This window comes from Vicugna pacos, chromosome 4 (assembly GCF_048564905.1).
Source record: "Vicugna pacos chromosome 4, VicPac4, whole genome shotgun sequence".
NCBI lineage: Eukaryota > Metazoa > Chordata > Mammalia > Artiodactyla > Camelidae > Vicugna > Vicugna pacos.
In genome coordinates this window covers 44,646,265-44,672,977 of record NC_132990.1, presented here as the reverse complement: position 1 = coordinate 44,672,977, position 26,713 = coordinate 44,646,265, and the positions used below count along the sequence as shown (strand labels likewise).

Genomic DNA, 26,713 nt, shown 5'->3' with positions numbered 1-26,713 from the left:
ATGAAAATTTGGTACCCTAGGGACTCTAATTCCTAGGCACAGCGGGCAAGTTAATAACAAAAAACGGGTCTCATATAAATGCTGATGCTTTGAAAGAACTGTTCAGAAAAGTGGTGCTACTTCAGAGTTCCGTTTCTCATTTTTAGCGCACTATTCGTGTTCATATATTCAAAGGAAAAAGGCTTATAGGAAATGAATGAGTTACTCTGGAGCATTTATGAACAAGCATAAAAATACACTTGGTAATATTTCAGGAAAAGTAGATCTGATTGTTTTAAACAGGTAGTATAGTTGGCATTACAGATGTTCTGGCAAAACAAATCGGTTATACAGAAGACTACAACACTCCTCAAACCAATATAACACTATAGAAACTGAAAACACACAAAACACATGTAAATACACACACACTAAGAAAATAAAGTGTGGGGAAAATTTGAAAAAGTGTCTGGTGTCTTTTCTTACCCATCATTCTTTAAAAGAAATAACATTAAAATTCTAACAGTTCACAGAAAAATTGGTTAAAATTGTTTGGAGCAAGAGCAATAGAACAACAAAGAAAACCACCAATACAAAAACATTTTGCTTGTGACTCTAAACAAAACATAAGTGAGGTTTTTATTTTTTCAATCTGTGAAGACAAAGCACAGAAAATTACACACCGTGCAGCTAAACTTTTTGAAAATTCAAACCAAAGCTGGTTGTCAGAGGCAAGTTATAACATCCTGGAATTACAGGTTGCTAAATGGTCACATTCGCACAACTTCAACTGCACTGGCACTGCGACAGTGACCTATCCTGCAGCCTCCAGCAATGAGAACGTATTATTGATTTGGTATCCCAAACTAATACGCACTTTGTGACACAGTTTTCTTACCATAACATAATGCCGCTGCATCTCTGTCTTCTCACTGGCGAGTTTCTCACATTCCAGCTTCAGGCTGGTTGAAGAAATAAAGAAATCTAAGTACAATGCAGCTCCTGACTTACATCCTTCAAATGTAAATACACATTCCCTCCTCTAAATCATCACCTACAAAACGCCAAATCAACAATCTTAAATACCACCCTCATTACTGAGAGAGGCAGGAGAGAAAAGAGTGATTGGAACCAGCCCCGACTTGCCCTTTCAACAAGGATCAAATGCGGGGTTTTTGTTTGTCTAAAAAAAAACAAAAAAACAAAAAACCCTCCAGCCAATTTAACTCCAGACTCTCATCCAGAAATGAATATTCATTAAATACACTTAATAAAACAAGAACGAGGAAATAAACATTAATAATATCTACATCTCCAAACACAAAAAGTCCCTCAAAATGTCACAAGGGAGTTTTCTTCTCTTTAATATTCCACGAAGAGATTGATGAAAATATGAATCAAGCATGTCTTATGAATGATGTCTTATTTTTTTCCCTCCAAAACACAGAGACAAGTTGAATACCACCACCCAGGGGCAAAGCGTGAATCGGGTTCAGTAGCTTGTTTTGGTTCTTGCATTTATGAAATAAGAATAACATGTCATTAAAAATCGAGGGAAAAGAAAAATATTTCAAAGGCACTCTAAGTCTAATGATTGTCTCTTAAGATGAAAACATCTTTTCAACATAAAAGTAATGAAATCGCCTACTTGCGAATTCCCAGGGCTCTGGGCTCTTGGTATTTCAGTGCAATGGCAGAAAGAAGTAAGAAGGAATCAAGCCCGGAGTAATAAAGAAGCAAGGAAGTCAAAAGGCCCCCGAATCTTCCCAACCTTCCATTCTCCTGGCCCTAATAAATCAATATCGGAAGTTTGGCCTCAGCGTTTTCCAAGTCTCACCAGTTTCGATTGTTTGGTCTTTTTGTTTTAATTTACGGGAGGAGGAAACGCTTAATTTCTTTACACCTGCCTAAGAAAAAGAGGCCTTGACTTGCCCTTGCTGCCCACAAGGAAAAACGATAATACCTTTGTGGTGGCCAAAATAAAAGGGGGAGTGGGGGTGTTGTGTGTATGTGGGGGGGGGGGGAGACGACAAGGGCTAAGCAAACAGGAGGATCAGCTAAAGTCAATATCGTTACCTGTGGTATTGAGCCTGTAAAAACTGAAACTCTTCCTTAATCCGATCACAGGACTCGGAAATTGTAAATTTAAAGGGTTGAGCAGGCTGATGCGGTGCCTAAAGAACAACAATAAAATATTTAATTAGCCCACATCACAGGCGAGGCAGGGAGATGGAGAAAACACACCACGCGGCGCTAGCGGGGGGGGGGGTCATCGCGCAGGCAAGCAAAAAAGCGATTAAAACTCTCCTCCCGCGCCCTCCCCTCGCCGCACAGCCCGGCCAAGGCTGGCTGCGGGGTGGCCCCGGGCCCCCGCGTGCTCCCCGGATCCGGCGGGTTCGAGACCCTGCTCCCCTCCCTCGCCAACGGCAGGCACCCAGGGGCCGGCACGCCGCGCCCACCGCCTCCCCACCCGGAATCGAAACTGGCCCGTCGGGGGGACGCGCGCCATGGCGTCGGGCCGGGATCAGGTCAGAGGAGGGGGCACGCGGCCGCCACCCTCCCGGGCCGGCCAGCCGGCTCCCTAGTCTCCGGGGCCCGCGGCGCGAGGGGCCAGCGCCCCGCACTCCGAGCCGCTGCCAGGCCCGCCGCGCCGCCGCCGAGGGCGCCCTCCCCGCCCCGGCGCGTAGTCGCGCCTCCTCCATCGCTCGCCACCCCCCCTTGAGGAGTCGCGGCGCAGGGACGGCCAAAGACTCCGCGCGGCTTCCAGGGGCTTCAAAGACAACAATAAGAAAATGGCTACAACTCAATCGCCTCTCCGCACCCTCTCTCCGAAACTGCCCCCGCGCCGTAGGGGAGTACGGACGGGGGAGGCGGCGAGCGACTCCCCGTGCCGGGCGCGGGGTCCCGGCCGCCCTCCACGCCTCTCCGGCCAAAGACTTAACTCGGCGCATAGAGGGGAAACGCAGGGAATCCCCCGGCGCCTAGCGAGCCCGCGCCCCGCTGCCCGCACTCACCGGGTGTCTGGTCTGCGGGTACATCTTGCTCAGGTCGCGAATCATCCAAACCGATTTAGTTGGCTGCGCTGGGCAGAGGCGCGCGGCTCATTGGCTTTAATGGCCCCGAGGAGGAGGCGGCGGCGGAGGCGGCCGGCCGGGTCCGAGGGGCGGCTCGGGAGGTCCCGGCCCCCGCCGGCTCTCGCGTGACGCGGGCAGCAGGAACGCGCGGCGGCGGCGGCGGCGGCGGCGGCTGGGTGCGGGCGGCCGGGCCGCTCCGCATTCCCCGCGGGCGTCACTGGCCCGCCGTGGGCATTGTCCGGCGCGCGTCTCCCGCGGCAACGCTCCGACGTTCGCTCCGCCGAGACGCGCCCGCCGAGCCCGGCGCCGCGGCCGCGCCGCTCACCCGGGCCGGCAAAGTGCAAGCTCCGCGCGCCAGCGCCCGCCGGCAGCGCCGCCCGCTCGCTTGCTGGCTCGCTGGCTCGCTCGGCGTCCCACTCCAAACTTTTTTTTATTTGTCTTTTAATTGGTTGTTATTCCTCCGAATGAATGATCTCTCTCTTCTTTCCTAAAAGCAAACACAAACTCCTTTGGTTCGGAAGAGGTCTCGGCGGTGCTTTATGGTTTCTCTGGAGATTTTTTTCACCTCACAGCAACGATCTTTAAAAGGCACCTTTTAGCTTCTTTTACCACAATCTCATTTCCTTATTTTTCTTCCTTCCTGTTTTCTTGTCTTTTTTTTTTAACCCCAAATTGAAGGGGATTATAAAAATAAAAGAGAGTGAAACGCTTGCGGCTTTTTTAAAAAATTCTCTCTCCTTTCAAACTCTGCGAACACCACCTCAAAATAATATACAAGTGTGTGAAAGAGGGGGAAGAAAGCAGCCAACAGCCCAAACAACCGCTCAGAACAGCTCTAACAACACGCTCAGTGTAGGTGACTTCTTTGACCAAATTTAGCAGCAGCTAATCATTAACATTCTGATACATATTCACAACCGTCCGCGGAGGGACCGCAGAGCATCCCGGGAGATGTAGTCCGCCTCCGGCGACCGCGGCTGAGGATTCGGCCAGATTGACTACAATCACCGGCTCGCCACGCGACCGCTCCAGGGCGCTCTCCGAGCGCCCCGCCCACCACCGGCGCGGCAGGCGTCTCCAGCAACCAATCAGAAATGGCTGAACATTAATCGCCGTTCTGTGTTACTGCCCATCATTTCATTGCTGACAAATGGCGAAGCAGGGGGCGGAGCCGGTCGGGCTGGAACCCACGTGGGGGCCGGGCGTCGTCCGCGGCTCAGACCAATGAATGGAACGGGATGGGGTTAGCGGAGGCGGGGTGGAGATGGCCCGCCCAAGGCGGAGCTTCGCCTTGGCTGACGTTCCTTAGCGCGAGCGTTCGAACCGGGGAAACATTTGTTCGGCTGTCAATCAAAGTAACGTGGGCCTGGGAGAAGTGGTGGCTGTTGCTGCTGTTGCTGCTGCCCTGGCTGCATCTTCAGAACTGGGTGTTGGTGGCGGTGGTGGCGGCAAAATAAAGAGGGTGGAGGGGACGGTGAGACTAGAGGCTAGTTAGAAGATCTTCCGAGTCTCGTCCTCCCATCCTCCCCCCTTCAACCCAAACACCCTCGGCCCCTAGCTCCGGGCCGCGCCAGGAATGTGGACTAATTAGGGTCCAATGTCTCCTTAAAGAGACAAGCTCGGCCTTGTGTAACGCTCCGAAATCCCTGTTGAGACAAGAGAGGGAGGATCACGCCGATCCCACTTCGTTCGGTTCACATCAATTTTACGCGCCGCTGGAGCCGGCATAATTTTCCGTGTGAACGCAGATTTGGGCCCCTGTTCTTATTTAGAGCTGGAGACTGAGCTGCGAGGCGCTGACCGGGGCGGGGGACGCAGGTGGGGAGGGCGTCTCTCCGAACCCCGAGGGGGCTGTGATTGCCGTTTAACCCCGAAGCGGTGCTGCCCCTCCCCCCAAGCAGTTCTGTAAGGAAGCTACCCGGGACGCTCTGACCCGGGGTCGCGGGGGCGTAACCGTGGAGTCTCAGGGCGTGGCTGGAGGCCTAGGGGCAGGGGTCGCCCGATTCCCAAAGAAACTTTGTGGAGGCTGCCACCCGCACTCCGCAGACTGTCAGTCGTTCCTCACGATAGTGTAGACTGAGGACCAGCCCCCTGCACTGGGAAGAAAACGCTGCTGCGCGCCGCGAAATACTCCCGCCTCCAATCTGTGGGACGAAGACTGCCTCTCATATTCCCGCTCCTTGGAGGAGCAAGTCAAGTTTGTCGCGGTTGAAACGGGCAGGGGGCCGCCCGGCCACGAGAGATGGCAGGTCTGCCACCGCGGGGACAAGGGCTGGAAAGGTCGGGGCAGTCCGGGGCAAAGTTAGGGGAGGGACTTGGGGGCAAAAAGGGGAGAGGCTGGGGGCTGTTTCCGGGTTTAAAGGGAAGCTGCGCGGCTCGCAACTTTCTGCTTCTAACCTTTGGGGGCGGAAAAGAATTCAGAAAAAGGCAAGTGCGAGGTTGGCTAACTTAATGGTCTGGGCTTTGGATGAGTATTTATGAGTGTCCTTTGCCTTCTTTACCTCGAGACGTTGGCGGAAATGGCTCACCGTTCTTAATAATATCCCTTCGTTCTAGAACATTCTATGGGCTTCTCTCTGTGTTGGGCACTTTGGAGGACTGATGCAAAGAAAAGCTATGGTGGTCTCACCTTCCTTTAATTTTTTGACTAAAACCCTGGAACTAGAGTTCACAGAATGTTTCATTTCAGCAAATATCTTCCCCTCCATCCGCAAGAGAATGGAGGACGCCATTGGCAGTTTTCTGAACTTCCTCTGTCCAGTACCCAGACACACATGGCTTTTTGTTACTTGAAATTGTGGCCAGCCCAAAATGAGATGTGCTGTAGGTACGCATACACACTGACTTTGAAGAGTGAGTAGGAAAAAAAGAAAGTGAAATAGCTCAATAATTTGTAATGATTGCATGTGGAAATGATAACATTTTGAATGTAATTGGTTAAACAAAATATATTACTAAAATTAATTTTGCTGTTTCTTTTTACTTTTTTAACCCAGAGGCTAGAAAATTTTAAGTTACTTTATGTGGCTCACATATTTCCATTGGACTGCACCGTTTTGAAACATTCCCAAGAACCAAAAATTAGAAGACCTGAGTTATGCAATTTCTACACTAAGACAGTGAATCTAAGAACACCAGCAACAACCGTGTTTTATCCTAGGGTTGGCTATTTGCTCCCACTGGAGCATTTCAGTAGTTTGTTAAATTACCCATAGTGCCTCTGTAGGAAGTTCTATGTTATCCATTCTAGCCAGAATGTTAGCAAGTTCCATGAGAACAGGGACCTGGTTGTGTTCACAAACTTGCTCCGAATGCCTGGAATGATGTCTGACACATAGTTGGTGCTCAGTAAATATTTGTTGATGGTATTAATGAGTGAACACCATGTTGTGTCAATATAGAAAGCTTCCGCATCATTTAGGCCATATTTATGAAAATTCCACGCAGTTATTTCCCAGGACAGGGAATAAGAATCCTAAAAATAGAACTTGAAGAGCTATTGAAAGGGTCAGTGAACAAAGGAGAAACAATGCTCTGTTAGGAAATATCAAATACTTGCAATAGGGCCCGTTCTCCTAATCTCTCTTGACAATTTGTGTCAACAGAAGAGTGCCTGGAGAAATCAGGGTGTTTCTTTATCTTTTTAAATTTGGTACAGTTTTAAAATATAGCACTTGGATGTTTCACATTCTGACCATGGGGCAGATCTGCATAATTCACAGGGATGTCTCAGGAAAATGCGGAGTAAAGCAACCCACAGCCCTGCCTGGGCCCCAATGCAAAAAGTGAGTGGGGCTCACGGCTACTTTAGTTTCTTCTGCTGTCTGTTTGTGCTTCTCTCATTGCAGTTCCCCTGGAACTGTTGAGCCAGGCTGTGAAGTCACTTGAGGGCTTGTCCTATCCCTGTCTCACAGTTGATGGGAGAAGAGGGCTCCGGAACAGCATTCAGGTTGGAAGCTAAGCCTGGAAGTTTCAATCATAAAGTGATATGCAAAACAAGCATATTGCTTTCACTTAGGTTATACGCTGTAAATAATTTTATTCCTCCATCAAATATTTATTGAACACCTAATATGTGCCAGGATAAGGGAATTTAGCAGTAAATGGCTATTTTTTATTTACTGCCTCTCGGCTCCAAATGCATCCATCCTTTTTGCCTGCTCTGTGAAAATGGATCTGGGCCTTTTAAATAGTTGGTTTTGCCCCTGGTAGCAAAGCTTTGTCAATAGAAGGTGCTGGAGAGACATTACAGAAGGTAAGGTTTCTGGTTCTGGTGTGCAAGCCCAGGAGGCTTCCACAGCACAGGTGGCAATCAGCACCCAGCACCCAGCAGCTTCCTCCAGGACCCTCCTTAAGTGGTTTTGGAGTTGAGTGCCGCTAATAAGACATCTTCCTGAACAGCTTTCCCCGGCATCTTAGTGGATGGATTTCCAGTAAGGTCGGGAATGTGGGTTTCTGGCAAGTTTCAGAAGGCAGATTTCCTGCAGGGTCCATCAGCTCCAACTATACCCTCTGGAGCAAGGTCTCGATTTAAATCATAGGGTGTGTGTGGGTTTTGGGGAGGCTCTTTCTTGAGTCCTGTATCTCAGCTCTAAGGGTAATGGCTGCTCCTTGTATCTGCTATTTTATGTTCTTTAGGATTCTCTTTACCTCTTACTCACCAATCCCTCTTTACTCCCATTTCCTCTCATAGTTAATAATTCTTTATACTGAACTTTCCTTGTTCAAATTACTGTGTGCTTTTCCTCCTAACTGGACTCAGACTGGTACAGTAAACAACATAAGCAAAGTCTCTTCCTTTTTGGGGCTTACATTCTGATCAGGGGAGGCAGACAAACAGTCGAACAAGTAGCAGCACAATGTGAGGGTGATGGTACATGGTATGAAGAGAAATAAAGCAGGGTTGGGGAGCATAGGAGTGACTGGAGTGATATAACTAGTTTAGATGGGAGGTCATGGAAGGCTTCTCGGAGGAGGTGACCCAGGTCCCACAGGCAGAGAGTATGAGTCTCTCATTCTGAAAGAACTGGTTGAAGATAGGAATCCCCTTTCAGCTTACTCATCCTGGCACTAATGGGATGCTTTGGGATAAATTGCTGAGTGTGTGAGGATAATAAGTAGCATCCTGTCTTTAATTGTCATCCTTATCTCAGTAATAGTCCTGAGTGTCTGAGAGAGATCCTGCATTTCTAGCTAGTCTGAACTATTAATGGTCTGAACATTTCAAAGAAGCAGTGAATTTATTTATACTCCAAACTAATAAAGCAAATAGTATTTAAGAAGTACACTCTTAAAAATGACCCTCTTACTTGAGAAAAAACTCATGTTGTCTTTACTTTCCTTGACCCTAGAAAAGACCTTTAAGAGATTTTTTTTCTGCTCCATTCCCCTACCTTTAAGCAAACAAGGTATTATTATCCCCACTTTAAAGATTAATCAGCTGAGGCTCAGAAAGACGTTATTTGCCCAAGGTTTTACGGCTTGTAAGCCCTGAAGCCCAGTTCAGAACTTCTGACTCCTACCTCCTTTCATACCTGTATAAAACCTGAGTTCCACAAGTGAGTATTCAATTAAAGTGTACAATTTAAGCATCTCCCCAACCCACCTGCATGGTTTACTCCTTTTCCAGCTGATGTTCTGTTGCTAAAATAAGGGTGGAGGGTGAATGAAGAAGATGACTGTGTTGCAGCTGCCACTGGGCAAAAGCTGAACCCAGGGATTCGCAAGGCTTCGCAGGAAGCAAACCTGGCTCCCTTCCTCCCATCAGCCCCCAACCTCAGAGTCTTGGAAGGCTTGATAAGCGCAGTTCAAGAGAAATGAACGGTGCTTAAACTGGAGTCCGTTTACTTTCCACAGCAGCAGGGTTCACACCTATTCAGCTGCTCCTGCCATCCCTTCACACAGGCTCTCACTCGTGCTAACGATCACAGCAGCCTGCAGGGTAGATATTACAGGAGAAAAACTGTATTTACTTTCTGAAATGGGTGGCATGGGAATGGGGTAGGTGTACGAAAGTGTAACTAAATACCATACTGCTTTGTACAAGAAAATAATTTGTGAAAGTCCAGTGCTGTTTTCCCTGGAACTGTGAAAATTCACAATCAACCATGATATGGTTAACTTGGCCTACTCTTTTTAACCTTTCTAATTTCGTCCATATGGTGTCTCATCCATAAAGGAGGTATGATCCCTAAACCCTTCCATGCTACATGCAAACACTTGCAGCTTGGAAAGTGTTTTGTTTTATAATTTGGGACTTGCATTGGTCATGTAGAAAGAGTGGATTTGGATTCAGCAGCATCTGCTAAGCTTGATCACTTTTTCTTTCCTTCTTCCAAAGAAATGCACTTTTGGAATGAATATTATTTGGGGGAAGTGGAAGCAGACACATTTTGTTGAAAATTGATCAGTTGTCTTATAAAGTGAGCAAGACTGTTAAGGGTCTATAATCTTAATGGTAGTATGCGGGCTCCCACTGCTATAATTCAGTTCAGGACTTGTCCTCAACATTATGTAGCCTGAAACAGTTCTGGTAAATCATATGACTTCCTTTAATAGAAATCCTTGTAAAATAGCATGAATGAGCCATCATTCACAGTGCAATATCTAATCCAGTGCACTATGACTTTAAGAAAAAATTACATTCTGGGATATTTTCACTCATGGAGACACTCTATCCCCGCCCCCACCTTCACTGCTTGGTTTTATATAGAGCAAGATTTGAATGATTTCATTATAGATTTTTATTAAATATGTCCACAAGAGAGACCATTAGATACTTTATCTCTGTATGGACCACGAGGGTTTATACAGCACTGCCACATATAATTACATCCTGTGGTATGTAAAGGCAGCCAGAGATAGGATGCATGTGTATTAAAATCCCATTTTACAGATGAGGAAACTGATGTTCAGGGAAACCAATGGCCTCTTGAAGATTATACGGCTAGGAAACAAGCGACTTGGGAATCAAACCTGAGATTTCAGATTCCACTTCTTCCCACTCCACTAGAGCTGCCCCTTAAACTGCTCAGTCGTAGACACCACCCAGCCATTGTTCAGTCTAGCAGTCTAGTCCTTCCTCATCTCCCCTGATTTCACAAGAAAGTTGCCAATGGAATGACTGGCATACCTTCCCCCAGTACAATTACTTCTGTGAGGTGTCTTTGTAGCTTAGGGTTGATTTCTGAATCTGACAAATTTTTGCTCACCCATTCTCCATTCTCAGTTTGTAATCCAAACCGAGGCACTTTTAAAATTTATCTAAAGAGAAATTAAGAATTTTAAAAGGAAAGCCATGCTGGAAATAATTTTGTAATCTCCAAGAATGATGTTCATCAAGAATTTAAACAGCAGCATAGACTCTTTTTCCTTTATGAACTTAAGAAATTTGGTACTTAAGCTTTCTCTAAAGGAAACGTTTGTTTTTAAGTCCTTAGAGGATTTCATATTCTTTGAAAATTTTAAGATATTAAATTAATCATGTAGAAAATGATTTATTATGATAGTAATTGTCATGTATATTTTGATAAGATATTGAAAATGTAAAATAAAGAATTGTCAAATATTTATTGCAAATTGCATTTAGACACATTTTTATAGCATTTAGATTGCTATGTAGCCATCAATGTTCTCTCACAACCTGCTCTCAAAACAGTAAACATATGAGTCATCATGTTGTAAAAATTAGTCAGATTCAGAAATCTACCCTAAGCTGTAAAAATCCTAGATAGTAAAAACTACACTGGCAAAAGTATCCTAACTATATATTTTCTATCTGGTCTAGGACAGAATGTTTACAATAGCTTAACACAGACAACCATGGTTGACACTTAGCTTTTGAAGATGCGCTTTTTGTTGAATGAAGTATGTTAGTCACATACATTTTTGAATTATTTATGCAATGCTTAGGAAAATTTATAATCAAAGTTGCATCAAAGTAAGTTTAATTAAATTTTTATTATCTGTAAAGCTGCTGCATGCACAACTAGAACTTTACTAATTATTAAAACCAAATATATACAGAGTCATAGCTAAGGGAGGAGGAATTGCCAAAATAAGTACTAACTAGTCAATTCAACTGGAAATTTAAATAGTGATAAAAAGAGCTGCGTAATTTTGTTTTTAACGTTTGGAGTGTCCAGATTTAGAAAGCCTCTGATTTCTATTATGAGTCTTGCCTCATGGCCTTCTGTTATAGCCTAGGAAGGACCTGTATTTATTTCACAGCTATGTTACATTGGTACCTAACATTTACTGAGCGTGCCAGGCACTGTCATCTAAATGACCCAATATAGTGCCTTAATCTCCATCTCATCTTCATTTTAAAAGTGAGCCCAAGAACTATTGGACAGGTTCCCTAACTTGCATAAATCCACCCAACCTGCAAATCACAGAATAAAGACTCAAACCCAGGACTGTTTCTCTAGAAGGGTTTTCGTTTTTGTTTTTTGCTGTTTCCAAACTATACTTTTCTAGGTCAGAAAGGAGTACAACATTTAGATACATAATTCTGATATAAAATAGCTTTTGTTTTCTTCAATTTTGTTTTCAGGGAGTAAGTTGTGGTTAATAATACATTTTATAAATCTCGCTATGCTCTGGGATCTTGTTTAGGAGAATTTTGATATGAACCAGTGAATCAGCAAATGGTTGCTAAATTTATATTTCCTCCATTGAACAAGATTAAATCCTAATTTATTCAAATTGTTTTCATGTTCTGATGAATAATCAAATGACCCAGTCTCTAAGCCCATCTTTTTATTTTTTATTCTCACCAAAGGAAATAATCACTACAATCAATGTTTAAAATACAGAACTAGGAACCATACTCAAGTAACTATCCAGAAGCTATTGTCAACATACTTCCCTGGGAATTTAGAAATATTTTAAGTTTCAGGCATGGTAACATTCAAAAACATCTAATCATAAAGGAAGTTATCATGAATAGCAGATACTCTCTCTCTCTCTCACACACACACACACACACACAAACACACCCCATGAGTATCAACAGTTGATTTCATAGGTAATTTCCTGCCCACTGATGACTGCCCCCCATTCTTTCCTTAATTACAGAGGAAAATTGATAATACCTAATAATATAGTTTAATGAGCTTTATTTCTTAGGTTTGGACCAATAAGCAGTGTTCTAATGGACTTGTTCTGATTAGATGAAAAATATGTGAAGCAAGAACAAGGCATTGAATTGTTTGAGGAAATCTGTGACACATTTTAGGTTAACTGTTTCATTAACATTCTTTTCTCTCAGCAAGGGTCTGCTTGAGATAGTTCTCTAATGTAAAAAATTATATATATGTATATATAGCGTATTCACAACTGTTTTTTGTTAACAAACTTAGATTTACGAGAGCTTTGAATGCCAGAAAAATCAAAATTTCATATCAAAGTCAAAGACAGAAACAAGCCAAATTCAAGTGTTTGTTTTCTGAAGCGCTGCTGAATACATTGTCCGGGTTGTACCACGGAAGGCTGAAAGCAAAACACGGGTGGGTCTATCAAACAATCCCTGACTCTGTTTATAACAAGTGAAGCTGTGCCTTTCATATCGGAGTGCCATCAGAACGGGGAGGGGGAGGAAGAGATAAGCCCATCAGTGAAATAGTAGCCTTTAACAACAACCAGTCACTTCCTGCAATCAAAACCATGCTAGCATGTGGCTTGTTCAAATAAAAATTACTGGACTGGAGCCAAACAAGGAAAAAGTAATTGATAATGTGGTTTTTCAGAAACCATCCATCCATCAAATGTGTCAGTCCTTCATAATACTTTATTTCCCTTCCGAACAAAGATCTTTAAAATTCATTGTGTGCACTTAAAAACAAAGTGTCCTTGTGCTGGTTTATAAAGATTCTCTTTTAGTTTGGGTTTGTTTTGTTATTTGATTACACTCCCTCCCATCCTGCATTTTTTTTTTCCAGATAGTTGCTGGAAATTTCTGCCATTCTCAAACAAAGCATCTTTGTGCTGTATCAGCTTGCATTTTCCTTGGATTGTATTTGGATGATGCCTTTTCACTGACTTCAGCACTGGAGTATTGTAGCCACAGCTTTAGTAAGTAGACTGTAACAAACAGATTCATTGGCCGTTTTTATGTGTTGCATGCTATTAACCTGCTGGTGGAGAATGCTACTCAGAGTAAAGGCACAGGAGTTATTGCAAACAGAAGAGAAAACTGATGAGGAGATACTGGATCATACCTGCAGCTAGAGAAAGCCATTAACAGTTTGTTACACACTAAAAAAAAAAAGTTCTACCTCTAGTAATCCCTCCAATATAAGCGAAAATCTTTTAACTGAAAACATTTCATTCATTTTCAGAGCCTAAAGATCAGTTTGCAAAACTGATCATAGCTTACCTTACCAGTAGTATCCAGAAGAAACTTCTAAAATGAGAATTTCAGAGACGTCCACTCACTTTGGCTTTTGATTACTTCCATATTAAAGTCAAGTGTACTGGAGATTTAATGCTACATGCTCACACGGTTTTGCCCCACATATGGCAAAAATCACACTTCAAAATGCTTATTTAAAGAAATATGATGTTTTCCCTTAAATCATACTTTATTTGAATTTTTAATTGACTCAAATCATATTTTAAATGACAGTTATGTGATTACAACACTACAACTGAAAAAAAGGAGAAATAATTCATGAGATTTTGATGAAGAAATATATGAAGGAAAAAAATCCACATAAGTTTTTCACTTTCTGCTACCTATTTATAAGATTATAATGCAATCATATTATGATCTCTTTTGTAGTCTTCTAGTGCTGTCAACTGTTGACCTGCCAATTACTTTACATTTGTATTTAGATCTTTGTCAGTGTCTTGGGACAGGTTAGCCAGGAGAAGGGCCTTTAGAGACAGTTGTTCCTTGTACAGCCAGCTAAGACCTGGCCAGAGAAACCACTCCTATTACCTCACCAGCCATCTTAATAAAGTTTCTTTTTCAAGAAAGCCAGGAAGAAAAACTTCAGTAACAGCACAGAACCCTTCCATTGCAACAGGTCTTGCCTCGCCTGCTCCAGTAATAGTAAAAAAAAAAAAAAAAAAAGTCACATTTATATAAGATAATAATAACAATTTTCTTGTGTAACCTCTTTTCTGTCTATGAGATACTAATACTAGAATAGCAAAAAGAAGCAAATATTCACTCCTCATCGAAAGACTGCAACACAGAAATACAGAAGTGTGCGGGGGTCCAGGGTTATTTTTGGTGGGGGAGATGTTATCAATTTGGGAATGGCAAAGAGGTCAACTACTAAGTCAACATCCACAGTGGGCCCCTTGAAAAATGAAGATCTAATTTAGGTTTTTGGTGGGAAATTGCCAAGAAAGTCAATGTTACAAATCCTGCCTTCAGAGATACAAGGAGTGGCTGTGGGAATGAGTAAAACATCTTCATTCTTTGTTTTTCTGTTAGAATTTACTGCATTCAATTTTGCTCATTGTTTCTTGGGAGCAGTATTTGGATCTGCTTGATTTTGTTTGTTTTTTTGTTCTGTTTTTTCTGAAACTGGGATTTTTCTCCATTCTGCCAGAGGTATCCAAAAACATACCTCCTGGAAGTTTAGGATTTTTATAGAAATGGTTCAAAAAGAGGAAAAAAAAAGCTAAGATTCAATTTCTGATATCCAAAGGAAGGATTTTGGTCGCAAGTCAATACAGTCTGGAAAGCCAAGCTTTGTCAAAACAGAAAGGACCTTCCAAATTCATTGTGGGGAAGGGCATAGCTCAGTGGTAGAGCACTTGCTTAGCATGCACAAAGTCCTGGGTTCAATCCCCTGTACCTCCATTCAAATAAATAAACCTAATTACCCACCTCCATAAAAAATATATTAAAAAATAAAATGAAATGCATTGTTTCTCATCTCATCAAGAGCTAGGCATAGCTGAATAGATGAGTTTCTTCCATGGTGAGGGGAAACTAGGTGGTGAAGCTTCCTAGGATGCAATGACAAGAAATGAAAAGCCCACAGCATATTCCTCTCGCTGTAGTGGGACTGTGGAGAGAAGGAGGTGAGAGAGGAAGGTTAGTGATCAGGCCTGCGTCTCCACCTTCTTGGACTGCCGTTTTCTGGACAGGAACGTATGTTACACACATACATCATTTGCTCATTGCACGTACACATATTTTCACACTTTCACGTCTCTGAAATCAATGCATTGGGATGTGTATGTGGATCTTTCTAGGCACTTATTGTCTTTTTTAGCAGTATCTAGAACAGTGGTATATCTTAAAATCAGTGGTATCGGTATCTTAGATTCAGTAAAATGTGCTAAGTTGAGGGAAAGGGTGAAGAGAGGGGCTTCTCTCCTCCTTTCTACTTGGGGCTCCATGAGGACAGAGCCCTGTAGCCCACCCTCAGTGACCAAGAATGAACTTGGCAAAGTAAACTCACAGATGCCCTCAAATGAGGCCAAAGGCAGACCTCCTGAACTGATGCTTCTCTGTGGCCTGAATGAGACCCAGGAGAACCAAGGAGAGTCTGAAAAGTTAAAGGGGAGTCTGGCAGGAACTTTCTAGAAGGAAGGTGGTCACTGTGCTGGGGCAGCACCTGAGGACTTCCAGACAGACTGACCTGGCCGGGTTCCATTGGGAGTCCTCAGCACCAGCCAGGGCAACGTGGGACCAAGTCACCAGGGAAATGACCAGCTCCAGATCAAGATGAACGAGAAAGCTGACCATTAGTCACACTAGCCCCAGGCACCAGAATCAGTTCCCAGCAGAACCTCCTGGAAGGAGAGCCACTCACCCTCTGTGGTCTTTAGTTCCCGGGCAGCCCAGGCCAGTTTCTTGGCAGCAGACCTCACAGGGATCCAAGGTAGACTCTGCTGACCTGAGGACCCTGTCACCTCACTAGCACCACAAAGCCACAAAAGCCCCACCTCTTCCCACGTCCTACCCAGAGGCCATTCCTGGGAAAACTGGGAGAGAAAGCAGAAGTCTGAATGATGGAACATTTCTTCCAAAATAGACTGAGCATTTAGGTAGACAAAGTGTGAAATTAATGAAGAGGATGAAATCTTCTGGGTTTTTAAAATAAATTTATTATTTTCTTTTTACCTTGCTGCCCAGCTGGGAATTTAGAAAAGGTATCACTTAATAGAAAAGTGAAAGAAACTGTGCTTTCTATCAACATCTGATTTGTACTCTAAGTGAATATGTGACTCTAGGACCCTAGAATAATGAAGATACTACCCTCAAGAAGTCTAGCATCAGCATAGTGATAATTTGAGAATCTACATAAATATAACATAAGGTCCCCATTAGCATAAGGGTCTGTGAGAGAGAGAGAGACCATCTTTCAATTATGCATAAATTAGCAAATTGTGATTCTATGACCTATATTGTAGTATTAATGGTGCTTTCAGTGAACCAAAGGATACTGTTGTTATTAACATTGTTTCTACAACTTGATAGTATTCCTTGATCCTGGTTAAAAAAGAAGCAGATCCTATGGGTGGATTCCCAGCCTTTAATGTTAACAGTCAAATCCACATGAAAACTGAAATCTCAGCATTGGAATAAATTATCGTTTGCTTATTGAGGGGCACTCTCAAGAAATAATACAAAATATACAAGAAAAAAGGATGAGCAGATGTTAGGGACATATGGACAAGTAGTTTTGAGGGCCTGACAAAAAGACTTGTATAGAATAACTTTTATTGGAGGAGATAAGCAGAATTGGGAGGAGAGTAGAAAAGGTACCATGGCTCCTTTTTGGCTGTGTCAGCACAGTGATCTACCCCTGGCATTTAAGTCGCCACCTATGTCCTCCCTCATCACTATGCTTCAAGGAGAGGAAGGCAGGGGCTCCCACTGTTAATCTGAAGTTCAGTTATCAGGATCTCTCCATCCTCAGTAGACGCTCACTGGCTCCTGGGAAATGCTTCCTCAAGTGCTGAATATAATCTGTTTTATTCTTCCTCCTGCCCAGGACTCCTCAATATATGGGAGATGCTGGGTGAACAGAGTAGACACCAAGTGATGGACCATTCTGTCAGGAGACAGAGCACATTGAACATCCCTTTTAATGCAAATGAGTCCCCTCTTTGGAAAGCTGGACTTATCGGCTACAGACCATTATCACAGTGAGACCGAATGAGAGGAAACAGTTAAACATGCTCTTCCCCGCCCTTTTCTGTTTATAGCTGCCCAGAAATGAACATCAATATTTAAATGTCTGAATTATCTTAGGCTAGTAAAAAACCAATTAGCCGCTCCCTGGGCCCAGTGTTTGGGGCCTCCGCAGAGCATTGTATGGGACTGTTTAGTTCTTGCGGTCTGAGGCAGGGAACTCTGGGAGAGGTCAGAGTGGCAAGGGTCATTGCTGGGTTAGTGGGGTCTCCAGGACCATCTGTCCTAAAGGGACAGGATTCTGCAGCCCTTTAAGACCATCAGAAAGGATTCAGCAGGACCGTTGGCAGCACGAAGAACCCTTGGCCAGAATAGCTATCATGGAAAACACATCACAGATTGGGGCCTTTCATTCTGAGCAGTTCAGGGCCATCTCTGCCAACAGGTAGAAATCTCTAGGCTTATGAAACCTTAGTCAACCAGAGTCATTCTGGTTTCTCTGAAGAAATAGGTCCTCCTCTCCAGCCAGAGCTTACATGTTTGTATCTGAAAGTAGGTTCCCATCTTCAGACTTAGCATATCCTCTGCAGGAACATCTTGCTTGGCCTGGAGCCAAGAGGGTGGACCATGGAGACAAGAGTTCATGTTCATTAGGAAGGTTTCCCATTTCCTTAGTGGTCCAGATTCCCATAGTTTCTAACTCTCAGTGGGCCAGGATTGGTATTGATTTTTTTTTTCTGGCAGACTTCGTTAGCTGCCTACCCAGTATCTAGTCACCCATTTCTTCCTTATGGACAGAACCCCGTATCTATTTGTGGCAACAGGGGATCCAGCCCCAGGTGGGATGCATGATTTTCTAACTTCCATGGCAGCTGGGGGTGCTGAAAGAGGAGCAAGTGGGAGATTTCAGGATGCTGGTTTGTGAGAAAGATTCACCCCCCTCATCAAAGAGGACAGATGCTGCCAGCAGGTTCTTCCTGCCTTGATCTCTGTCCGACCTGCTGTCTGGAACTGCATTGGGATCAGCATGTGGCTGATTAGAGTACAGAGATCAGAGGTCAATTGGATCCCCTACTTTCATTTATTTAACACTTATTTATTGAGTATTGCTCCATTTCAGGCTCAACAAATGAGACACTGACACATGTCTGAGGTCCATGTTATTCCTCCTATCAAGTATTGCATCCCTCATGGCTCCTTTTTGCAGTGGAAATTACCACCATACGTACATTAAAATGTAAAATAAAATGGGGAGAGAATTCATAGAAGATATTAGATATTGACAGTTTAATTGGGAGACTGGAAACTGTGACTTGAAAAATGGACAGAAGACAAGGAGGAAGGCTGCGCATCAGGCATCACAGCCATGGTTACCCCCAAGAATGGTCAAGTCAGAATCAGGCCAGGGCCTCTATCACAGCTTCTACAAAGGCTGTGACCATGTCTACTGCTGCTGCTGACTTCCGCCTGTATTCTAGAGCCAGGATCTTGGGGCAAACATCAGATTCTGCTGAGTTTCCTCATATGCCTGCACGTTGGCAATTTCAGAATGACTGGTGCCTCCACTCTTGCCCAATTTTGTGTGGATGGGGAGTACCAGAATCCCTCTCCTGCTGAGGCTACTCTCACAGTACCCAAGGGCTACCCCTAAAGGAGACTGGAACACTCTGGAAGGGTCAATGCTAGGTAGTCAAAATTTAGAAGTGCACAATGGTAAACATAATGCACATCGAGTATCACAGGTTCATACTGTGTTTTAAGGTTTTCAGAGTATGTCTGATCATCATAATACTGAGATGCGATCAGAGCAGGTATTATATCTGCACCTTAAAACATGACATTATTTTATAGAGTATAAGATGTTCAGTTATTATCTGACTTTCTATTTAAAAAAAAAAGAGATGTGTAACCTTAAGTATGTGACAGTTTCAGTTGGGGATGACATTAGCATGTTTGGAGTGCAAACAAAATCTCCTATTGACAGTGTTGTTTATATATACAAATGAACCTAGTTTTTCAAAAAGTGAAGATATTCTATTTGGAAGTTAAGGTGATTATTTTTCATGTTAGATGTTTCTCAAATTTTATCTATCTCAAATGCTTATCAAATTCTCAAATTCTTATCTTGTAAAGACAAAGCAACATAGCCGACCTGATCTTACACTTAACCGGTGTAGAACAAGAGTGGCAGAACATGACATATGTCTTGTTACTTGCCTGTCTCTTGACCTTCCCAGACATAACTAATTAATCATGGCATTCTGCCTCAGTGTCCAGACTTGGCCCGAGAATTCCTCTCAATTCAGTACTGAAAGCAGTCCCTACCAATCAATCAGATTCGGCAACCCTAGGGGAGCAGCATTCAATATGGAGTTGTAGTTGTCAAGGCTTTCTTTTGTTTGCCCAGAATGTTGAAGTTCTGGGAAGAGCACCCTTCTTCCTCTGGAAAAGTCTTCCAAGTATATGGTTTAAATCCTAGGCTGTTAAATAGATTTGAAGCTATTGGTTCAACACTGGCTGTGGTCTCTTGGAATTCAAGCCCCATCTCCATCAAGACTAAAGTTTTGGCAGATGTGGTAGAAAAATGTCATGATTGTGGGACTGCCTCTTAGGGCACTCAGTGTAGTGCTACAGGAAAAAGACAGGCTTGGCCCTTGTTGATGGTGGGCCAGCAGGAGAGAGAAATGGGTTTATTAAGAGATCCTTTCTGTCCTTCAGCAGTGGTCCTATCCTGCTGAAGGGGTGGTATCCATGCACTGGCAAATTGCAAAAATCTATTTCTTAGCCCAAGCTAAAATGACATACTGGGGAAAACCCAGAGGAATTAGGAAATCTGATCTCCCAGGCCCCTCCCAAGCGTTAGCTGAGGGTAGGGGAGACATTTGTTTTCCCTCCTGTCTCCACCCACCCCTCCACCCACCCTTCCAACCACAGGACAGAGGCAGAGATCTAATTCTTTAAACTAAGGCCCAGACAGATAGAGGCTGGGAGGAAAAAATGGAAATGATGTTTAGTTCAAATGTCAAGCTGGGCTATATTTCTGGTGCTGGTGACTAGGCAGTTATGATGTTGCTGGAGAAATCTCAAATCTGGACGCAGGAGCCAGAGATCACTTAAGCCCAAAGGAAATCCTTAGGCCTCTAGGTCAGCACTCATTGGCGGTGAGCTAGACGGTGGAGGTGTTTAAACTTCCCAAAGCCTCTCTCCCTTTTCTTGGAGTTGCTGCTGATGGAAATGGAGAAGGAAAATCACCCAGCTGGCAGGACCAGGGCCACCAGATTGGCCAATTAAAGAACTCAATATACTGCCAGGGAAGTGATTCAACACATAGATGCCAATGATACCTACTAAAGTCATCATTTATCTTATTATCCCTGACCAGCAGGACATTTTCATGCGTTTGTGTGGATGGGGCATGCTGGAATCACCCTCCTGCCATGGCCAGACATATGCAATACCTGAGGGCAACTTTCAAAGGAAATCAGCATTCTGGGCACAGATCAATAGGAAGGCTCATTGCTAGGCAGCATTTGCCCCTACACGTGGCTTCTCATTTCTAAGTGGTGAGTTTTGATTGGCATTATCCTAATTTTCTGACTCCATTAAATATTAATATCTTAAAAGTCACATCTACACCTGGCAGACAGGAACAGACATCACTCTGTGATATTGGACATTCAGCTATTTGCACTGAGGTGAGCTGAATATTATCTTTGTTTATATGTGGGATTATTGCATTGGTAAACTTATGGCTATATTGGTTATCTGTTTCCACAAAAATTCTGTTAACATGCAACCACAAAATCCAGTGGCTTAAAATAACAACCATGTATTTAGCTCCTGAGGTTGTGGGTTATTTGGGCGGTTCTTCAGCCTTGGCTAGGCACAACTGATCTTGGCTGAGCTTACTCATGTGTCCACGGCTCAGCTGGTGGGCTGGTGGGGGGCTCTCTGCTCTAAGATGGCCTCATCTAGAATGATCTGGCTCTGCCTCCAGAGTCTCTTATCCTCCATCAGACTAGCCTGGGCTTGTTCTCATGTTGGTGGCAGGGTTCTAATAGAAGATCAGAAACACACAGGGACTTTTCAAGTCTAGGCTCAGAACTAGCCCACTGTCACTTCTACCCTATTCAGTTGGCCATAGTCACATTTCCCTATCCAAAGGATAGGGAAGTAAACTCTACCTCTTAATGGAAGTTGTTGCAAAGTCATATTGCAAAGGGCATAGGTAGAGGGGAGTTGGAGCCATTTTTGTAATTGGTCAACCATAAAGGCTTTGGGGAAATTATTGAAATAGGAGGGAGAAAGTGTATGAGAGATCCAGGTGGCCAAGAGATGGACAGTGGTAGAGATTTATCTCTAAGAACTGCCCAGCACTCTTCTATTCTTTCACAAGCAGCACTCATCTCCTGTCTTTTAAGAAATGTGTATTTTAACCACTGGCCTTACTTAAAAGGAATCTGACATCTTCGTATTGATTCTGCTTCCTTGGCCATAGTGATCAGACAGAGATGGGCACCTGACCCACCTCAGTTGATCAGAGAACCCCATATCTTGCCTTAGTGCTTTGTCTGGTTGTAGACAAGGCCAAATTCAGGCTATTCAAAATGCTTGCACAGGTGGGAGAGCTGAAAACTTGTGAATCCAGGAATTGACGTCAGTCATGGCAGAAGGGACCAAGCAAGCCTGCAAGCCTGCAACAAGGAAACTGACACTCAGACAGAAGCAGAGAGAAAAGAAGGATAATAGAGTTGTGGGGGAATTCCAGTTCCTGGTACAGTTATCCCAGAACCCTGTCACACTCATCCTTCCTATGGGTTGGCAACTCTTTCTCTCTTTTTAGAAAAATAGCTCAAGTTGGAGCTGGTCCGCTGTAACCAAAGTAGTCTAGGTGTAATTTGGGACACAGTCCTCCTGTACCTAGACATCTTCTCATCCTCTCACAAATAAGACTTAGGCAGCTAGAGTTGCCATTTTCTCTATTAGCAATTCACTTTTTGGCTTAGGAAGGAGTATGAATTGGAATGAGCCGTGGACTTTGACACCTACTTATATAGCCTGGAAAGCCTTCCCACCCTTGACCTTGCAAACCTGTTTTCACCTTTCAACACTCAGCCCAATGTTACCTACATTCTGAAGCTCCTTTTCCTCTCCTTTCTCTGCCACTTCCGAATGAGGGGGCTTTTCCCCTTCATGCTCCAAAATACTTGAGCTATATTTCTAGGATACTACTCATATATCATATTCTATGCTCACAGCTCTTATGCACCTCTTTAGTTAAATTATGATTCCTTTCTTTAGGTTAAACATTTTAAAAAAATATTATTTACTTTTGTATTCTTGGGGCATAGTATTGCATTGCTTTTAATAAAAATGCAAGTCTTCTAAAGGTTAGTCTATTAAAACTTTAAGCCATTAATATCTGAGCTTGAATTCGTTGATAAACATTATTTATGAACATACTCATTCAAACCTCAGTTCTAAATCTTGGCTGCACAGTAGAATCACCGAGGGAGCTTTTTAAACATATTGATGCTTGAGCCTCACCTCAGACCAATTAAATCAGAATTTCTGGGATAAGGGCCCAGGCATCAATATTTTTAATAGATTTCCAAGTGGTTCTAATATGCAGGCAGCATGAAGAACCCCTGTCCTTATGAAGGAAGTTTCTATCTCTTACAAAGAGCTAGAGCCAAAGGAAAGATTCCATCTAGTTGGAAGGAAGCCTTTGTGAAAGCGATGACTCTTGAGTTAAATTTTAATGGATGGGTAGAATTTCAGTATGGAAACATAAGTGAAGAAAATGGAACATGTACAGATAGGGCACACCAGCTATGTACAAGGAATGGTACATCCGGCTTATCTGCAGTGTAGGAGTATAATGAGAGAGAGCATTTACTGAGTATTTCTCTGGGTGAAGCATTTTATACATCTTTCTCCATGAATCCTCACAGCTACCTTCTGAGGGAAGAACTATTTGGTAGATGAGAAGGCTGAGGCATAGACAATTTAAACACTTGCCTAAGGTTATACCTCTGGCTGGTGGTGAATCTGGGACTTAAGCCCAGGTCTGAGTTGCTCTCCAAGCCAATGCACACAACTCCACCCCAGGGCTGGAAGGCGGACTGCACCTGTTGGCAGCCTCCCTGTTTCCCAGCCTCTCTTCTCTCCAGCTGAAGCTACTACTAAAGGACTCGTGGGGCGGGCTCAGGACCATCTGACTTCTTGAGTGAAAATCAACATAGTTAGTGCATTTGGTAGTGGCCTCTATTCCCCTGCCAGGTGAGATTTAGCATGGTCACTCTCTGCAGTGAGCTGTGGTGGCCGACCACATGGCTCGTCGCCTGCTGCAGCCAGGCAGGACCAATGGACCGAGGGAAACTAACCTAGCCCTTGAGCTGCAGTGTGGCTGCTACTCCTTTTGGTGACTTCCCAGAATGATGTCTCTGAAATATTTGTGTTATGTCTCCAATCATCCCTGTTTATTTTACTCCTAATTTTAGACATGTCCACAGGGCACTGTTCCCAGACACCACAACTATCCTCTCTCAAGCAGGCTGTGGCCCCCTGACCACTTCCCATCAAATTCTCTTTGTTCTTGCTCCCAAATGTCCTCGTGCTGCCAAGCCACGTGCCTGAGCCAGTCAAGGTAAGGCTGAGACCAGATTGTGCCTGGTGGGCTAAGCATGAAGATTCAGTGTTAAACACTCTTTAACAGTGGAGTGCTAGATCAAAAGGGAGATCAACAGTGGGATTTTTCTAGAAGAACTAGAAGGTGAGACTAAATATAGTTAGGAGATATTTAGAACCCTCATGTTGCATGTAACAAAAACCACAATTTAAACTAACTTAAGCAAAAAGAAGGATCAATTAACTAATATCATTGAAAGCCCCATACTTACAACTTCAGGCATGTTTTTGATCTAGGGGCTCAAACATTACCAGGTGTCAGATTCTCCACTTTTTCTGCATTATGTCTATGGGCTTCATTCCTGAACTCCATACAGGTGCCCTGTAGCTCTAAGATTGTATCATTGTTAGTGCTAGTCATCCTAGTAGAAAAGACTTTTGGGGGTGGGGGAGTGTGAACGTCTCAAGACTGAATTAACTGTGATTGGATTAACTTGGGTTTCTGCCCATCTCTTCACACCAACCAATGTGCCCAGAGGGGTGGAATTTTGATGCTAGGGCAGGCCCAGTTTATGAGCCCACCTTTGAATGAATCCACGTGGCTAAGGAAATTCAGTACTGAGGTAGTCTATTTAATTTATTTTTTGTTTGTGGTGTTGTTTTTTTGTTTTGTTTGTTTCGGGGGGAGGTAATTAGTTTTATTTATCTACTTAATTTTTTTTAGTGGAGGTACTTGAGTACTGAGGTAGTCTAAATGTGGGTCATGTGATCACCGCAAACCACATGATCGGAGACTGAGTGTGGAGTAACTTCCCAAAGGAAATGTGAAGTGCTATAACCTGGGGAAGAGAGAATAGATACCGTGAGGCAAAAGCAACAAATGTCCACTACAGGCAGCTGTTTCAGAAGAGCAGACCTGGCCCAGAGAAAGTCTCCTCTAGCGTGTGGCAGAAACAAAGGATATAACAGAGCTGTCCTCGACAGCCTACGGTTCACACATCTGCATCAGTGCAGGCTGGCACTCAGCCATGAGGCAAATCAGATCAGTTTGGAGCCAATGAATTCTTTCTCATCTCTTCTGCTAAATATGGCTTAAGCGATGGGGCAGTCCAAGCTTTAGGAAATGTACAGCAACTGCTCAGCCTTCTATGCTAATGGATATCATGGATAATTGAATCCCACTCTCAACCTCCATGTGTCATGTTACATAAATATTTTAATTTCATCACCAACCTTTTTGTCAAAGCTGTTAACAAGTCATTAAATTGGCTTACTGAAAGGTTCCATTTTTATATCTTTTTTCTGGGCTATCATCTGATAAATAGAGAAATGGGCCAAGTAGTCCAGAGTTGGAGAAGTATCAAGCCTCAATAATCTATAATTGTCTATTATCCTTGATATTCTAAAGCAGAGTGAGAATGATTATTTCTTTATATACTGTTTTAACATTTTGAGCATTGAAGTCTATGAAGTTATATGGATAACCCTTGGCTATCCATATTTGGTTTGGTTGATCAGCATATTTTACAAAAGCAGCTTAACATGTTGGCAAAGCCGGTTTTTGCTGACAGAGGCAATGGGGCCATATGCATGTTACACAATTCCATCACATTTCTTGGAATTTCACTGAACAAGCTGACATGGGATAAATTTAAAGCCTACAGCGAAACCATTCTATTAAAGCTTTGTAGAACTTTAATATAGATTCAACAAAATGATCAAACTTATCTAGCAAGTGTTCACAGCAATCATTTAGGAAAAGGGAAGACAAATATTCCAGTTTAGATGGAAAGGCACAGAACAGAAAACATTCGTGAATGGTAGGCACCTGCATGTAGACTGAGATCAGTTTAGAACCTTCTTCATCTGACATTTTCCCTTAGTTCACCCTGTGTCTCATTTCTTTTCTCTTGTTCTGCCTCCATCTTTGGCAGTCTTGCATTTTATGTGATTAGCTTTCAAGCAAAAGTTTTAAAGAACATCAATCATCTTTTTCAATATTAAAAAAATATATAATGCACTGTTCCCAGAGAGAGAGAGTCAAGAGAGTGTTTTGGGTTCTGTAGTCTGATGCTTCCCCCATAAACCCTAGTCATTTATTTCTGGTCATGTGACTTGAAGTTAATAAACTTCTTTTAGCCTCAATTCTTCATCCATACAATGGTAAATAGAGACAACAATAGTACCTACCCTGTAGGTGATGGGACATTCAATAAGTGATCGCTATCATCATCATCACCATCATCATTCATTTATACTTCTAGCCAAAAAAATTAAAAAGTATTTGAGGGGAAATTTAGAAGTCAAGAGAGTCTCAAGAAGGCCAAAGGATGATTTAATAACTTCATATAATGTATTTTTGTGTATACATACACGTAATCTGCTATAAGGAAATAATCAGGAGAGATTTTTAAACAAAGGTCTGAGTAAGATCTTTCTTATTTTAAGATCCATTAGCTCCTGCTGTTAATGCTAAGGGAAGTGCAGGGTGTCTTAGAACATTTTATTTCAGCCAAGCAAACACAGCATGGGCACTTTTGCGCATAAGGAGAAGTAAACATGTTTATGCAATGCTCCAGGTCTTCAGAAGTGCCTTTAGCCATGTTTGCTTCATAAGCATTAGCCTGAAGCACTTAGCATGAGTGCTCGTGTGAACCTGTGTGTAAATGTACAGGTTCTGTTCCTGCCCTGCTGTTCAGCTTCTCCACTTATCTCTCCAGATCCATGCTCTACCCTTCTTGTTCTGGGCCTGGGAAGCTGACCTGCCCGCACCAACCAGCTCCCGTGTCCTTTTGCTTCGATTGAGATCTGTGATTCAGATACATTAGCAGGAAATGAGAGCACGGGAGGAATGGGAGGTTGGGGGATCTATTCCTTGAAGTCCCCCTACCAGGATCAGGATTGTGCTTTAGCTGCCTCCCTCATT

At 43.4% G+C, this 26,713-nt stretch overlaps 1 protein-coding gene and 1 long non-coding RNA gene across 8 annotated transcripts in view; one reads left to right on the top strand and one right to left on the bottom strand.

Moving 5' to 3' along the window:
* Positions 1-3,133, bottom strand: part of TLE4 (TLE family member 4, transcriptional corepressor) — a 137,133-nt gene extending 134,000 nt beyond the window's left edge. For 4 of the 7 annotated variants that reach the window (XM_072959644.1, XM_072959645.1, XM_072959650.1 and 1 more), the window contains exons 1-3: positions 2,994-3,133; positions 2,056-2,153; positions 878-941 (exon numbers count right to left, since the gene is read on the bottom strand). In XM_072959644.1, the coding sequence (XP_072815745.1) occupies positions 878-941; positions 2,056-2,153; positions 2,994-3,038 (207 nt within the window). In that variant the 5' untranslated portion in view covers positions 3,039-3,133. Of the gene's footprint in view, positions 1-877; positions 942-2,055; positions 2,154-2,449; positions 2,664-2,993 lie in introns of those variants that run through there. The other 3 variants (XM_072959646.1, XM_072959647.1, XM_072959649.1) reach the window with 2 other exon arrangements.
* Positions 3,134-5,056: 1,923 nt separating this feature from the next.
* Positions 5,057-26,713, top strand: part of LOC140695856 (uncharacterized) — an 89,977-nt gene continuing 68,320 nt past the window's right edge. The window contains exons 1-2 of the long non-coding RNA XR_012071686.1: positions 5,057-5,302; positions 12,995-13,127. This is a non-coding gene — a long non-coding RNA (uncharacterized lncRNA). The remainder of the gene's footprint in view (positions 5,303-12,994; positions 13,128-26,713) is intronic.